Here is a 16,437-nt window from a genome sequence, read left to right as displayed (position 1 = left end):
TCTTGATGGATTGATTTAGATATGAGACTAGTAGTTGAGGATGACTCAAAGGTTTTTAGCTTGAGCAACTGAAAGGATGGAGTTGCCAACAGCGGAGAGGGAGAAAACTGTGGAATGGGTTTTTGGTGGGGAAGAAAATCAAGAGTTGGATTTGGACATGTTAAGTCTGAGATGTCGATTAAAGGAATGCACGAGGGGTGACCGGGTGGTTCAGTCTGTGAAGCCTCTGTCTTCGGCTCAGGTTGTAACCCTTATCTGGCTCCCCTCCTCACGGGGGAGTCTGCTTCTCCCTCTACCCTCTCTCCCCCTCATGATCTCTAACTCTCTCTCTTTCTCTCAAATAAATAAATAAAATATTAAGAAAAAAAAAAGGAGTGAAGGTTGTGGAGATATCAAAGGGGCAGTTGCATCTATGTTTAGAGTTCCAGGGAGAGGTAGGACCTAGAGATAAATTTGAGAGTCATTGGTGCGTAGATATTTAAAACCACACGGAATGAGATCATCCATGGAAGGAGTACAGAGAGAGGAAGGACTGAGCCTTATCTCTGATATTCCAAAGATACCGAAGCCGGAGTAAGGAGGAACTGGAAGAGGAATCTGAGAAGTGAAGAAAAGGAAGGCAGAAGGAAGGCCGCAGGAAAGCTGGGGAAGTCAAGTGTGTCGTAAGGCGCAGCAAATGGGAAGGGATGTTCAGGGGAGTCAAATGCTGCGGAAAAGTTCCCGTAAAAGGATTGAGAATGGACTCTTGCATTTCTTGTGTAAGGAGAGTGGTTCCAGTAAAGTGGTAGGAATGAGCACCTGACTGGAGTTTGTTCAAGAGAGAACAGGAGTTGGGGACAGTAAGTGAATATTCGTAACTTTTAATCTTTTTTTAAAGGATTTTATTTATTTATTTGACAGAGACAGAGACAGGGAAAGAAGGAATACAAGCAGGGGGAGTCGGGGAGGGAGAGGGAGAAGAGGGAGAGCAGGCTCCCTGCTGAGCAGGGAGCCAGAGGCAGGGCTCTATCCCAGGATCCCTGGATCATGACCTAAGCTGAAGGCAGATGCTTAACAACTGAGCCCCCCAGGCTTATATTGGTAACTTTTTAAAAAATTTTATTTTATTTCTATTTTTTAAAAAAGATTTTATTTATTTATTTATTTGACAGAGATCACGAGTAGGCAGAGAGGCAGACAGAGAGAGAGAGGGGGAAGCAGGCTCCCCGTCGAGCAGAGAGCCCTATGTGGGGCTTGATCCCAGGACCCCAGATCATGACCTGAGCTGAAGGCAGAGGCCCAACCCACTGAGCCACCCAAGTGCCCCTATTATTATTATTTTTTAGGATTTTATTTACTTATTTGAGAAGAGAGGAGAGGGCCAGAGGAGGGAGGGAGAGAATCCCAAGCAGATTCTGCCATTGAGTCTGACGTGGGGTCCGACTTGGGGCTCGATCTCACAACCCTGAGATTGCAACCTGAGCCAAAACCAAGAGTTGGATGCTTAACTGACCACCACCCTGGTGCCCCGAGTATTGGTAACTTTTGAGGTGTTTTACTGCAAAAGGGAGCTGGTTTAGTAAAAGATGGGCTAGGTAATAGCATGTGTACACACTCATAGGAACAACAGAGTATGGAAGAAAATTAATGATGTAGGAAAAGGGAGAAATCACAAAGACATAAAGTGGAGGGAATGGCTTTAAAAAAGAGAACGACGGGGTGACTGGTTGGCTCAGTCCGTGGAGCATGTGAGGTGTGATCTTGGGAGTTGTGAGTTTGAGCCCCACGCCGGGTATACAGATTTGAAAATAAAATCTTAAAAAGGAGCATGAGCAACCCAGTATAGGCAAGAGGGAGCATACACATGAGTGCAGACAGTAGGGAGTAGATGAAGTCAATGGCAGTTCTCCAATTTCTTCAATTTTCTTAGTAAAATAGGAGGAAAGGTCATCTGTGGACAGAAAATAATCATGGGTCGAAGAAATAAAGTATGCTTGTGAGGTAGTATTAAATGCTTTCTTTCTTTCTTTTTTTTTTTTTTAAGATTTTATTTATTTATTTGACAGAGAGAGATCACAAGCAGGCAGAGAGACAGGCAGAAGCAGGCTCCATGCTGAGCAGAGAGCCCGATGTGGGGCTTGATCCCAGGACCCTGGGATCATGACCTGAGCCGAAAGCAGAGGCTTTAACCCACTGAGCCACCCAGGCGCCCCTATTAAATGCTTTCTTAAGGTTCTGTAAAGGAATTTCTATTCTTACAGTGAGACTAGCCAAACTTCGTTGTTTTCTCCAGCTACACCAGTGCAAGGGCAGAGCACGTAGACTTAGCCGAGGATGTGGTTTGGCAAATGAGCACAACGAAGGGAGTGAGAGGCAAGGATGTTGGGGGGTATATTCACGGGCATGACCGTGGAATATATGTAAGGTGGGTGAGGAAGGAAAGAAGGACATCAGGATGGTGAGGGAGATGGTAGCATCCACTTATCGGTGGTCACAGGGATTCCAAATTAATGTATGAGGGGAAATGGGCTGGCAAGACATAGGCAGTCAGAGAGAGGGATGCATGAAATTCAAACTATGGAGTGGTTGAAAAGACTGGTAATGACTTGGGAATGAGTGCCCAAGGAAGGGGAAAGATCTAGTCAATGGACTTTAACAAGAACCAAGAGCCTGGTTTGTTGTATCATTTATGTCAGTGGTTTTCAGACTTTAGCCTGTGTCAGAATTACACGAAGAGCCAATAAAAACACAGATATCCTACCCCCAGAGTTTCTAGGTCTGAGTCTGAGAATTTTTTTTTTTTTTAAGATTTTATTTATTTATTTGACAGAGACAGAGAGAGCAGGAACACAAGCAGAGGGAGTGGAAGAGGGAAAGCAGGCTTCCTGTCGAGCATGGAGCCCAAAGTGGGACTCGATCGCAGGACCCTGGGATCGTGACCTGAGCCGAAGGCAGACGCTTAACGACTGAGCCACCCAGGTGCCCCTGAGCCTGAGAATTTTCATTTCTAAGTTTCCTAGTGATGTTGCTGCTACTGTGGTCCAGGGAACACACTTTGAAAGCTACTGATCCACGTGTATGTTGAAACTGCCAATTATTAAGATGTAAGTAGTTCTGTAGAATAACAGTGAGCAGGGAGAAAAAAAACTGTCAAGAAATAAAGAATGGGGCGCCTGGGTGGCTCAGTCAGTTCAATGTCCCGCCTTCAGCTCAGGTCATGATCCCAGAGTCCTGGGATCAAGTCCCACATCAGGTTCCCTGCTCAATGGGGAGCCTGCTTCTCCCTCTGCCTCTGCCTCCTGCTCCCCCTGCTTGTGTGCGTGCTCTATCAAACGAATGAATAAAATCTTAAAGAAAGAATGGTTGGGGTGCCTGGGTGGCTCAGTTGGTAAAAGCGTCCAACTCTTGGTTTTGGCTCAGGTCATGGTTTGGGGGGTCGTGAGATAGAGCCCCGACAGGGAGTGGGGCTCTGCTTTCAGTGGGGAATCTGCTTGAAGATGTTCTCCCTCTGCCGCACCCCGCCTCCTGCTAATGTGCGGGCTTTCTCGCAAACAAATAAGATCTTAAAAAAAAAACACCTTAAAAAAATGAAATAATGATCTGGTGACTGATGAGCTGCAACCGTTAGGGATAGTCGAGCAATCATGTGATTAAAAGCTGGCTTTTATGGGGCTGGTTGGAAATTGGGGGGCTGAAGCAGAAGCTGGTAGCAGCACGAGATTAAAACAAAGCTACAGGCTTCATGGCAATGTTTTGTTGCGGTAGGTTCACAGGTTGGTGAGTTCCTGCTAAGGGACTCTGGTGGAACTGCTGCTGTAGTTACCTTGAGTGATCACAACTGGCCCAGTTCATTTCTGGTAGAAGTAAAAACTATACTATTTAGGAAATACTAAGTCTCACAAAGCTGGATATCACTTTACTTGAGATTAGGTGGGATGACAGCTGATGGGACAATAAAGCTTAAGTAGCTTGGTAGTAGGGCAGGTAAGCCTGAGAACAGACAGAACAGTAATACAGAATGGAACTGTGGAAATGCCACACAGGGAGGTCTCCAAGGTGGTCAGGCATGAAGTCAGGGCATAGATGACAACATGGGGTCATTACCTGGGCCCAGTTTGGGGTGCCACTTACTACTCATGGGGTCCTAGCCAAGTCATTTAATGTTTCTGTTGAATTCCTGTCAAATGGGTGTGTCATTGATGCCACCTAACTCAGGGGAACGTCAAGGATGAAATAAGTCAGTGCACATGGTTTGAAGATGTTTGAAATGCTGTACAAACATGATGAAAGTAAATTGCATTGAGCTGTCCTTAGAAATGAGAGCAGAAGAAACTTAGGAATGTAAGAAAGGGGTGGAAGAGAAAGGAGAAACTGTTATCCAAGGAGAGCGTGAGGTACATAGAACAAAGAATTAAGTGTGCAATGTGGACAGTTTCACATTCAATGTGATCCCTCATAAAAAGGGTCTAATATTTATTTTTAGATTTTATTAGAGAAAGCAAGCTCAAGCAGGGGGATGGGCAGAGGGAGAGGGAGAAGCAGGTTCCCCACTGAGCAGGGAGCCCTGTGACAGGCTCAATCCCAGAACCCTGGGATCATGACCTGAAGGCTCTGGTGTTTATTGACATTCATGTGGAGAAATTTTTTTACATAGTTGTTTCCTCAGAAATCCTACCTTCAGACCATAGTTGCTGACATACATGAGTAATAGGCTTGAACTTGAGCAGCTGTCCTCTCCCCTCTTTGTTGTCACCTTGTGCTAAGAATGTCTGGGCTTCTACATAGTGAGCAAAGGGCGGGGGCGTGGGGGAGGGCGGCGGCACCTGTGCTCTCAGATGCACCCCGTGCAGGTTTCTGTCATGGCTTCTGTTACCTGGAATTGAAAGTGCCTGTGCTGCTAGACCAGCCAGATGGAGGGGAGAAATTGTGCCTTGTCAAAATCTTTCTATGGTTTTCCATGCACGGGCCTTAAGATAGCCCAATCCCTGGTATGGCAGAAAAGACACTTCATGATCTGCCCCCATTCTCCGACCTTACATCACTACTCCCACCTAGAGATTCAGCCAGATGTTCTTTCACAACCTCCAATGTGTCTGATTTCTTCTGACTTGATAGCTTTTTTTTTTTAAAGCTTTTATTCGATAGAGAGCCAAAGAGCACAAGCAGGGGAAGCCGTAGAGGCAGAGAGAGAAGCAGGCTCCCCGCTGAGCAGGGACCCCCCCCCCCGCCCCCATGCAGGGCTCAAACGTAGGACCCTGGGATCATGACCTGAGCTGTAAGGCAGAGGGGTGACGACCGAGCAAATGAGGCACCCCTGACTTAATAGCCTTTACACAGGCTGTTCTCCCTGCCCAGTGTACCAGGTTCTATTCTTGGCTCTTACTTTTTTGATTCGCTTTTGATACTGGTTCTCGGACAGCCTTCTTTGAACCCCCCCCTCACAAGTCTGGGTCAGACGCTTTCGAGCATGCCTTCCACTTCCCTCATTATAGCACTTTTCACATAGTAACTGCACGCTGAATTACCTGTCTCACCGAACACTGAAACAGTTAACATTGTCTTGTCCATGAACGTCTGTCTCTACTCTCCAGCACAGTGCCTGGATTTAGGAGTTACACAATGAGTATCTGAGGGATACTGAAATCTTCTGCTGATGACTCAGCACCCACAAATTCAGTGAAAGCCAGCCTCAACAGTTCTTCACTAGGAGAGAAAAGACTTTTGGGGTTCAGGAGGGCAAAAGGTAACTGGCTAGTGAGGTGAAGTTGCCACTTTGAGGGGCCTGCTGCTATTTTAACTTAAGAAAATACTGTACGTGCACTATTAACCACCACACACTGGAGATGTGCTGGATGGCAGAGGAGGAAGTTGCAGTGGAGTGAGTAGTAAATGTTTATTTTGAGGACTTTTTGGGGGTGACCAGATGGTTACCAAAAAAATTACATGTCATGAATCAACTAGGCCTTGTAGGTTATTAGTGCTAGCTGATCTCATACCTTTAAATTTAATTCTCACTGTATGAAATAGAGAAACCCTTAAGATTACTAGGACTGTAGTAGTAGTTTTCAGTCTTTTGCTATGCATATTTTAAGTTACCGAATGTCTTTTGAAGAGGTAGTTTCAGTTTTGACCACCTGTGATTACTGCAAAAAGCAGTAAGTTAGGCGTGACTTCATTTCAGAAAAGCAGCAGCCGCTGTGGAGACTTTCCTGATCACTTAGGAAAACTTCCCTTGATTAAACTAAAGCAGTGGTTTTCTAAGTGGATAAATCTGGGACTGACTGGAGAATGTTCAGTACTGCTAAAGGATTAATACTGTACTGTGAGCCATAATGCTTTTCCAGTATGCAGTTAGCTTTGGGTCATCAGCTGGTAATGCATGTCTTGCCCTGGCTGCAGGAGTTATGATGGATTTAGAAATGTACCAATAGGGGTGCCTGTGTGGCTGTCGGTTGAGCCGCTGCCTTCCGGCTCAGATCATGATCCCCATGTCCCATGATCCGCGTCGGGCTCTCTGCTCAGCGGGAAGCCTGCTTCTCCCACCCACCCTCTCTCTCTGCCTTCCTCTCTGCCTACTTGTAATCTCTGTGTCTGTCAAATAAATAAATAAAATCTTAAAAAAAAAAAAAAAAGAAATGTACCAATAAACCATTCAAAGATGGTAAAATCCCTAGAAAAGCCAATGAATGATTAAGTCTCTCCTACATCCTCAATAATAACAGCTCAAGAAGACAGATAGCAAGCATTTGTATTTATTTCAGGACATAATGTACTATTTAGAACAATGGAGAATACGAAATTTTTTAACTATTTAAATATCCATAGGGTATTTTATTTTTGTTAAGATAGGTTCTAAAAATCATGAACTGAACAGATTAATAATTTAACACACTTCAAAATTAGATTTAAAAAGGAGGTGGTGGGGGCGCCTGGGTGGCTCAGTGGGTTAAGGCCTCTGCCTTGGGCTCAGGTCATGATCCCAGAGTCCTGGGATCGAGCCCGGCATCGGGCTCTCTGCTCAGCAGGGAGCCTGCTTCCCTCTCTCTCTCTCTGCCTGCCTCTCTGCCTACCTGTGATCTCTGTCTGTCAAATAAATAAATAAAATCTTAAAAAAAAAAAAAAAGGGGGGGGGGTGGTGGCCATTAGTAGCTCTGTCCTGGTGTTAAAGATGGTATAAAGATACTTACTTAGAATACCACAAAGTACTCTAACATTTATAAATGCAGGTGTTATCAAAAGGTTTATCTCTGGGGTGCCTGGGTGGTTCAGTCGTTAAGTGTCTGCCTTCAGCTCAGGTCATAATCCCAGGGTCCTGGGATGGAGCCCTGCATCAGGGTCCCTGCTCTGCAGGAAGCCTATTTCTCCCTCTCCCACTCCCCCTGCTTGTGTTCCCTCTCTTGCTTTGTCTGTCAAGTAAATAAATAAAATCTTAAAAAAAAAAAAAAAATCTCTGTAGCAAAAAGAAACCATCCAAATTTTATTCTTTATATTATGGACATGATTTAACTATATCACTATGGCATGTGGTATTACTATTTTTCTTACTGTAGCAAGTCGTAGTTTTCCCAAGACCTTTTCCCTGACTATTCTGGAAATAAAATTATCATGTATTTCAAACCTTCAGGTTAGAATGTTATCCTCATAAATGTATTTGCCAGGCTGGTATTATATCCTTTCCGATTTTAGGCTAAGCAAAAGACATGCCCTTAGAGCTGTATTAATGTATTAAAGCAAGACAATCCATCTTATTATCAAGAGAAACTGTAATCCTTCCATGTAGTGTCTGACAGAGAAAACACTGATTTTGACACATTATCTTCTTTTATTCAAGTACCAGTCTGATCACACATGGTCCAAGAACCCTCAAATAATAAGCCACATATAAACAGATGTTAAAGATTGGTCTTCAAACATTATAGCCAATGATGCCACGCTTGCCTATGATCTCGCCGACATAAAACCACATCCACACCTCGGTGGCCACCAAACCATTCAGCAGAGCTTCCTGAAAAAAGCAGCACAAATTTTAATGTACATTGTTTTTCTTATGTATTTAAAAGTACTCTTCTCCAGGATCAAGTAACAGAGAATGTAAGGATGCTATTCATTTAGAGAGCAGTTTTAGCCAAAGTCAAGGTTTACTGATGTTAACTTTGTTCAACTGCTGAGACACTTGAACTTTCAATTATGTAAGGTAAGTAGTCCAGAGCTTATAAATTCTTTCAAAGCATTCTTTAAAGACCTGAACTGACTTAACCCTTTCATTATTAGTTTATGAGACACTTTATGAGCCCTAGAACAACCCACATCCTGGAAATAGCTGACATATTTAGACAGGGCATTCATATGAAAGGATGGCCATAGTAAGGTAAGTCTCTGAACAGACATTTCTGTCTGGCCAAAGAGAATTTGTTGACAGATGAAGAGCTCTGTCTTCCCCTTTCTTCATTTATTATTTGGTTTAACTCTTTCCAAGTATTCAGTAAGGACTCAGTTTCACAGATCAATGTTTTACTGCCCTGAAAAAGCACGCTGTGTGCAAGTGCAACTAAAGATCTTGAAACTCCAGCTGAAGTACTCCTCTACAACAAAACCAGGGCTTTCTTTTTAGCACCTGGATGTGAATTTTAATCTTCCCCTTCAAACTAGACCAGAAATACTGGAGGTCTGAAAAACAACTGTATTTTCCAGGATGTAGATTCTAAAGCCAGAAATAATTTAGTTGTTTGGCTCAAGCAAACATAAAATCCAAGTTCCAGTTCTTAACAGCCTTTAGATTTTATCTTAATGCAATTCAGTAACCCTTCATATTACATGATACGCTTGCTAGGTTTTGATATTTTTATCTTCATGTAAGTGTTAGCTGCCTGAGAGTCCAAGAGATCTTTTGGCTAAACCGGGAGTATTTCCAGGCCTTCGGATGAAAAAAAGTACAAAATCAGCAAAGTAAGCCATCCTATTTTAGTATACTAACCAAAATAGGAGAGGGAAAAAAGTTGCCCAGAAAAAATGCTCCTTTCTTTGTTATAAGATTAACACGAAACAAAGACATAGAATAGCTGAATTATTTCAACCCAGATGACAACATTAGAAAGGTAAGTATCTTTCTCAGCAGTCAAGAAAGAAATTATCTTTCATTATGTAGGTTTTAGTCTCACTGGAAAATACATATATTAATCAAAACAATCAGAAAAATCCCAAGGGAAGACATTTTCAGTTACGCACATACGTTTTCATTTAGCCCGTAGTTACCTTAACTGTGAGCTGTTTGAAGCTACCAGTTTGAGCACTCTTGACTATTTTTTTCAAGCTCTGAATAGCTGTAGGGATCTCAGCAGGGGTTGGAGGAACCAGCTCAACTTTGGCATAGTGCCAAAATGTGGCCAATCGAGGCTTCGAGTAAGTCACAGCAGCTGGAAAACAAAACAAAACAAAACAAAAAACCAGGATGAACTCACAAGAGACCGAAAGAAGCAGATGTGTGGGCTGGACACAAATATTTATTCATGCATCACATTCATTCACTGCTTGTACCAAATGTGCACCCGGTGTGAAAAAGTCAAAGCTGCTCCCTGGTAACAAGAGGCTTTTAAAGAGGCAGAACACCTGTGTCACAGGGACGTTCAATCAGGCAGGAAGCTGTAAGCACATTCAATTATGTCAGGACTTCACTAGTGCCCAGCCAGTACAGTTACTTCATTTAGGAATGGCAAATTTGGTTAACTGTAAAGTTATGAGAAGTTGGATTCAGAAGCAAGAGAACAGCAGCAATGTAGCCGTATTTTCTTGGTAGAGCGAGCAGAAAATTTGGAGGGAAAAAGTGTGAAAGAGGAGGGAAGGAGCTACACAGGACAGCATCCTTAAGAATAAGATTAAAACTTGTCAAAATGTTGGCTACAAATCCAGATGGAATTATACCAATTAGTGCCCATTTTTGGTATCCTCATCAATATGTGAATTAAATCTTTCCTTAACAAAAGCCCAGCTGTTCCTCCTTCAAAACAGTACAGAAAATAAAAATAAAACCTACATGTATTGTTCAGAGAAGCCAAACTCAGATCTGTTACTCTGGTGAAATTCCTCAAGGTAGTTACTATTTCAGAGAAAAAAAAAAATTCTTAATAACCCAAGTAGATGTAAGATTATGGTAGTGATTTCAGCAAGAGAAAGGCATATTTTTTTAATTTTTAAAAAAAGATTTTATTTATTTATTTGACAGTAAGAGAGCACAAGCAGGGGGAGCAGCAGAGGGAGACGGAGAAGCAGGTTCCCTGATGAGCAAGGAGCCTAATTCGGGCCTCGAACCCATGACCTAAGCCGAAGGCAGATGCTTAAGGGACTGAGTTACCCAGGCATCTCGAGAAAGTAATTTTATAAAAAAAAGTTACAACAAGACAAATGTGATAGAAACAGCACACATGCATGAACATCCATAAACTGTCTACTATTCAAAGATGGGGGGGCGGTGCATGGGTAGATCCTGCAGTGAAGTGTCCTTCTTCAGTTCAGGTTATGATTCCAGGGTTCTGGAATCCCGCGCTGGGCTCTCCCTACTCAGCGGGGAGTCTGCTTCTCCCTCTGCCCTGCCCTCATGCTTGTGCATGTACTCTCTCTCTAAAATAAATCTTAAACAAAAACAAAAAATTAAAACAAACCCCAAAACACGGCAAAGATGGATTATCCAAGGTTTTTGGTACTTCTATTATTAGCTTCCTGGATTTGGGTATTCACTACTCTTAGAATCAATATCTGCGTCATCCTTTGTGCTCAGGGCCATGGGTAAATCTTTAAGGAGAAACAAGTTCTACATAGAACTGACAGTGCCTGGGGGCGCCTGGGTGGCTCAGTGGGTTAAGCCTCTGCCTTCGGCTCAGGTCATGATCCCAGGGTCCTGGGATCGAGCCCCGCATGGGGCTCTCTGCTCAGCAGGGAGCCTGCTTCCTCCTCTCTCTCTCTCTCTGCCTCTCTGCCTACTTGTGATCTCTGCCTGTCAAATAAATAAATAAAATCTTTAAAAAAAAAAAAAAAAAGTTTAGAACTGACAGTGCCTGGAAGATGGGGCAATCACACACAAAAAAGGGGGTTCTAGCACAGAGTACAAAATCTTGTGTAATTGTCTTTATAGTTATCTTCAACACAGATATTTCATCCTTTAAAAAAAAAACAGTACTTTGTACACAAGTACTATACTTTAGTTGGTAAATTTGTTTTTCAGGGAGTACAGGTTAAAAAGTTTCAAACTGCTTTATGTATGTACAAGGGATGAATAAAACAGAAGTAAATGAATGGTGGATGATGGGAGCCAGGTTTCTCACTGTAGGAAAGTTACAAATAGGCAAGAAAAGAAGCAAGATTAAATCCCATAATACTGGATTAGAGTTGAAGACAGTTCAGTATATATACAGATGGATAGATACAGAAACAATCATGTATATGCATACATACACATGGGTTACCATACACACACACCCTTAAGAGGCCCTAGAAGTGATGACATTCTAGCAGTCTAGTAGCAAGAAAGATATTCATTGCCTAGATCTTAGTTTCAAAGTACGTGATCCAACAAAAGAAACTAGGACTCCTTGGAGAAATGGCTGATTCTAAGGCTGGGCTTCATGACTTTGAAGGATTTTGCAGTACAAGAAAGGCGGTACTCAATGGGACACAGGTGCCAACCTAAAAGGGTTCTCAATGGCCAAGGCTGCAACAATTTGAACAAAATAAATAACATAGTATTGGAGGTAAGAAGGAGGAAATAAATGTACATGAGTCCATACATGACTGAATAAACACACAGGGAAGAACAAATCTTTCTCATAGAATTCCATTTAATTATATGTAAATACTCCTTCCTACAGGAGATGGGATCCCTGCTGTTGGCAGCTGCTCCCTCAGCACACACCACTGAGAAGACTTGGTTACTTGCTTCTAGGGAACAGATTATGGGAAGGGAAAAAACGGTAACTTTACAGTGAGAAACCTAGCAACACCACCATAACCAAATGATAAAAACTATTTCACCATTGATGTTACACAGGTATCACGTACATCCTGATATGTGATTATAGCACTTCACTTTTGTAATATTCTTTCTCAAAACCCATAGCTCGACTAATCATGAGAAAAATACCAGACAAATCCAGACTGGAGAACATCTTTATAGGACACCTAGACAGGTATCTATAAAAATACTTAAAAAAACTGTCAAAGTCATGGAAAGTAAGAAAAACTGTCATTAAAGTGTTACATGTCAGAGGAATCTAGGGAGATTAACAACTCAGTACGATGTGGAACCTGGATGGGCTCCTGGAACAGGAAGAGATTAACGGTAAGATTGGTAAAATCTCAATAACGTCTCAAGTTTAGTAACCATGAAAAAAATTTAAACTCTTATGACTTCTTTGGGGAATTCTGATGATAAAGTTACTCATTTCTGTTAGCTTCTTTGTGCCCCCAGGTGAATCAGCAGATATAGTCAGTAATTTTTTTTAAACATAAACTCTCTATATATAAAAAAATAAATTCTGTGCTGAACATGGGGCTCGAAATCACAACCCAGAGACTGAGAGTCATGCTCTACAGACTGAGCCACCCAGATGCTCCTATAGTCAGTTTTTTTTAAAAGATAAGATTATGTATGTATGTATGTATTTATTTGACACAGAGAGAGAGAGAGAGAGAGAGAGTCAGAGAGGGAACACAAGCAGGGGTAGACAGAGAGAGCAGGCTACCCGTCAAGCAGGGAGCTCGATATGGGACTCAATCCCAGGACCCCGGGATCATGACCTGAGCCTAAGGCAGATGCTTAACGAATGAGCCACCCAGGCGAGCCCCCCCCCACCTTTTTTTTTTTTTTTTTGGAAGATTTATTTATTTGATACAGAGAGCGCATGGGGGAGAGAGTGCACAAGCATGGGAGCAGCAGGCAGAGGGACAAAGAGAAGCAGGCTTCCCCTGAGCAGGCAGATGCCTAACTGATTGAGCCACCCAGGCACCCGGTTAGTAGTTTTTTTTTTTTTTAAAGATTTTTTTTTTTAAAAAAAGATTTCATTTATTTATTTGACACAGAGAGAGAGAGAGAGATCACAAGTAGGCAGAGAGGCAAGCAGAGACAGAGAGGAAGGGAAGCAGGTTTCCTGCTGAGCAGAGAGCCTGATGCAGGGCTCCATCCCAGGACCCTGAGATCATGACCTGAGCTGAAGGCAGAGGCTTTAACACACTGAGCCACACAGGCACCCCAAAAGAATTAATTTTTAAGTAATCTCTACGCGGAGCTTGAACCTGCAACCCAAAATCAAGAGTTGCAGGCTCCACTGAGCTAGCCAGGTGTCCCAATTTTTATTAGACATTTAACATTCACATTTAATACACTGAATTATGTTACAAAGCAAAATATATTTCACATTTAACAGCCTGGACCCAGCTGAGTAGTTCTTTCTGAGTACTTCTGGAAGAACAACAACTGTTACTTTTAATTACAATAATACAGGAAAGAGTTTGCTTCTTAATAAAATTTCCTTTTGGTATCACTCTTCTTTTGCATTTTATTACTAAATTAGTTTGCAATCCCACCATCTCAAAAATGTGAATGCCATGCCCCAGGGGAAAAAAAATTCATCCGAAACTTAAAAAAAAATGTTGCTTCGAATCACCCACAAAAAATTGTGAAGCCACAATTCCTTCTCTTTTTATTCATGTAAAAAAGTGTAGAGCTCTATCAAAACAGGTACCGTGATGATCTTAGTAACACTGCAAACTTAAGCTCTTTAGGAAAATGTGTAAATTAGTCGACTGTGGGGTTGTGTAGGAGAAGAGGCTCAAACATTATTGTATTTGGCACCCTAAGGCCTTCAATAATCCACTGGCTGCTGATGGGAGCAAAGGAAAAAGATAAATCGATCATAGTAAAATAGGTTCAAAAATATCACATATATTCAGAAAATTCTTTCCATTCCCATTTCAGAATCAAATTTGAGTGAAAACTATCTAGAGATATGTGCTTCAACCGCTCACCAGAATATAGCACTCCAGAGAAGACGCTCCCCTCATTTTATTTCATCTCACTTTGGAAATAAAAGGGAAGAGCTTGCTACCCAGCAGACAACTGCGGTATTTCCTGACGGAAGAGGCTACTTCTCAGGGCTGTTGACTATTCAGGGTCGTTCTCAAGTACAGCGGTCTGCCAGTAAGACATCGTTTTTTTTTTTTTTTTTTCCCAAACTGAAAAGCTCCATGAATATTAACGCTAGAATGATAAAGATTACTGTTCATACACCTCCCTTTCTATGTTTGTGGGAGCAGGGATACTCGTCCACAAAGTCCAATTCCACCTAAAATTTCCATTAGATTAAAGAAGCATTTCATAATCTGGCCAGGACAGAAGGCAAAGTCGACGTTCAAAATGCATGCCTACCCCTAAAAACCTATGTAGACTTCCAGATACCCTATTTGAGAGCCAGACAACCTGGTGCGGCCGAATTTACTGTACTTTCACCTGCCTCTGCCCTCCCTTCCCCTCGTTCGGCCGCAGGGCCCTACCCTCCACACCCCCACGCCTCGACATCTAAGGGGGCGTCATGGCGGCAGTGGAGGGCGACTCCAGCCTTCCCACACAGCCCTCCCCTCCTTCACTGTGGCGGTTAGAATTCCGAGCTTCTTGAGTATACTGAGAACCCCAGCTGCAGGCCAGGCGGACGGAAAGGCTAGAGGAGTCGCAGCCTGGCCCCTGCTCTCCCCCACGAGCCCCCCAACACCGGCCGTCCCGCCCCGGCTTCCACGGGGCCCTCGAGGCACCACCGCCCGCGTCGTCCCCTCAGACCCTCCCGCTCCGGCAGTCCGCCGCCGCGCTCACCGTTCACCAGCGCCGGGGCCTTCTCCGCCAGGTTACGGACAAACTGGGCCATAGTTCCAAGCTGGAAGGTCCGTCGCCCCGGACGGCCGCTGAATGTCACCCCCCCTCTCCCGGAAGGACCCACCGCAGGACCCCGTTCCGCTTCCAAGGTCAGGCCTCCTCTTTCCGCGCCGGTCCAAAGTATTTAGGCGTCCTGTTACCTTTCCGGAATCTAGCTAGCCACATTATTGTCTTCAGCCGCGGAGGAGAAAGAGCAGATGAAAAGGTGAGGTCAGAGAACATGTGGAGAGCGGTGGACTTCGGCGGAGGAACAGGCATCTCTTGGGGCAGCCGCTCACAGAGGCCCGGGAGGCCGGCCCTCGGAGGGCGGGCGCATGCGCTGTGGGCCTCCCGTGCCGGCCTTGGCGCGGGCCGGCCCCGGAGTGCGTGAGGTGTTGGCGATTTTCTGAGAAAACGTGGGAAGTTAGGCCTGGAGGGCGTCTGTAAGGTTTTCCTAGGCCAGGACGACCGTCTTATAAGGGCAGACAGCCCAAGCATGTGGAGAGTTATGGGCAGAGCCGGCGCCACATAACCTGTCATGTGATTCATCCTTTGCCTTTCTTCAGCGGATCTTTCCTAGTCCCGATCTCCCCTTCATTTTTTTTTCCCCGTCTAAAGCATTTTATTTTTTAATTTATTTTATTTTTTATAAACATATTTTTTCCCCAGGGGTACAGGTCTGTGAATCGCCAGGTTTACACACTTCACAGCACTCACCATAGCACATACCCTCCCCAATGTCCATAACCCCACCCCCTCCCAACCCCCCTCCCCCTCCCAACCCCCCTCCCCCCAGCAACCCTCAGTTTGTTTTGTGAGATTAAGAGTCACTTATGGTTTGTCTCCCTCCCAATCCCATTTTGCTTCATTTACTCTTCTCCTTCCCCCTTAACCCCCCATGTTGCATCTCCTCTCCCTCATATCAGGGAGATCATATGATAGTTGTCTTTCTCCGATTGACTTATTTCGCTAAGCATGATACCCTCTAGTTCCATCCATGTCGTCGCAAATGGCAAGATTGCATTTCTTTTGATGGCTGCATAGTATTCCATTGTGTATATATACCACATCTTCTTTATCCATTCGTCTGTTGATGGACATCTAGGTTCTTTCCATAGTTTGGCTATTGTAGACATTGCTGCTATAAAGATTCAGGTGCACATGCCCCTTCGGATCACTACGTTTGTATCTTTAGGGTAAATACCCAGCGGTGCAATTGCTGTGTCATAGGGTAGCTCTATTTTCAACATTTTGAGGAACCTCCATGCTGTTTTCCAGAGTGGTTGCACCAGCTTGCATTCCCACCAACAGTGTAGGAGGGTTCCCCTTTCTCCGCATCCTCGCCAGCATCTGTCATTTCCGGACTTGTTAATTTTAGCCATTCTGACTGGTGTGAGGTGGTATCTCATTGTGGTTTTGATTTGTATTTCCCTGATGCCGAGTGATATGGAGCACTTTTTCATGTGTCTGTTGGCCATCTGGATGTCTTCTTTGCAGAAATGTCTGTTCATGTCTTCTGCCCATTTCTTGATTGGATTATTTGTTCTTTGGGTGTTGAGTTTGCTAAG

At 43.7% G+C, this 16,437-nt stretch overlaps 1 protein-coding gene across 1 annotated transcript; it reads right to left on the bottom strand.

Moving 5' to 3' along the window:
• Positions 1 to 7,781: 7,781 nt before the first annotated feature.
• ATP5MG (ATP synthase membrane subunit g) lies at positions 7,782 to 14,963 on the bottom strand. The gene is made up of 3 exons (XM_032868625.1): positions 14,831 to 14,963; positions 9,232 to 9,392; positions 7,782 to 7,984 (listed from the first exon to the last, which is right to left on the bottom strand). Exons 1-3 carry the CDS (start codon positions 14,880 to 14,882, stop codon positions 7,886 to 7,888), a joined length of 312 nt encoding a protein of 103 aa, XP_032724516.1. The 5' UTR covers positions 14,883 to 14,963; the 3' UTR covers positions 7,782 to 7,885.
• Positions 14,964 to 16,437: the final 1,474 nt, after the last annotated feature.

This window comes from Lontra canadensis, unplaced genomic scaffold, assembly GCF_010015895.1.
Source record: "Lontra canadensis isolate GAN:19392208 unplaced genomic scaffold, GSC_riverotter_1.0 scaffold36, whole genome shotgun sequence".
NCBI lineage: Eukaryota > Metazoa > Chordata > Mammalia > Carnivora > Mustelidae > Lontra > Lontra canadensis.
Note: the sequence above shows the minus strand (reverse complement) of the source record. Positions and strands in the feature narration are given on the sequence as shown.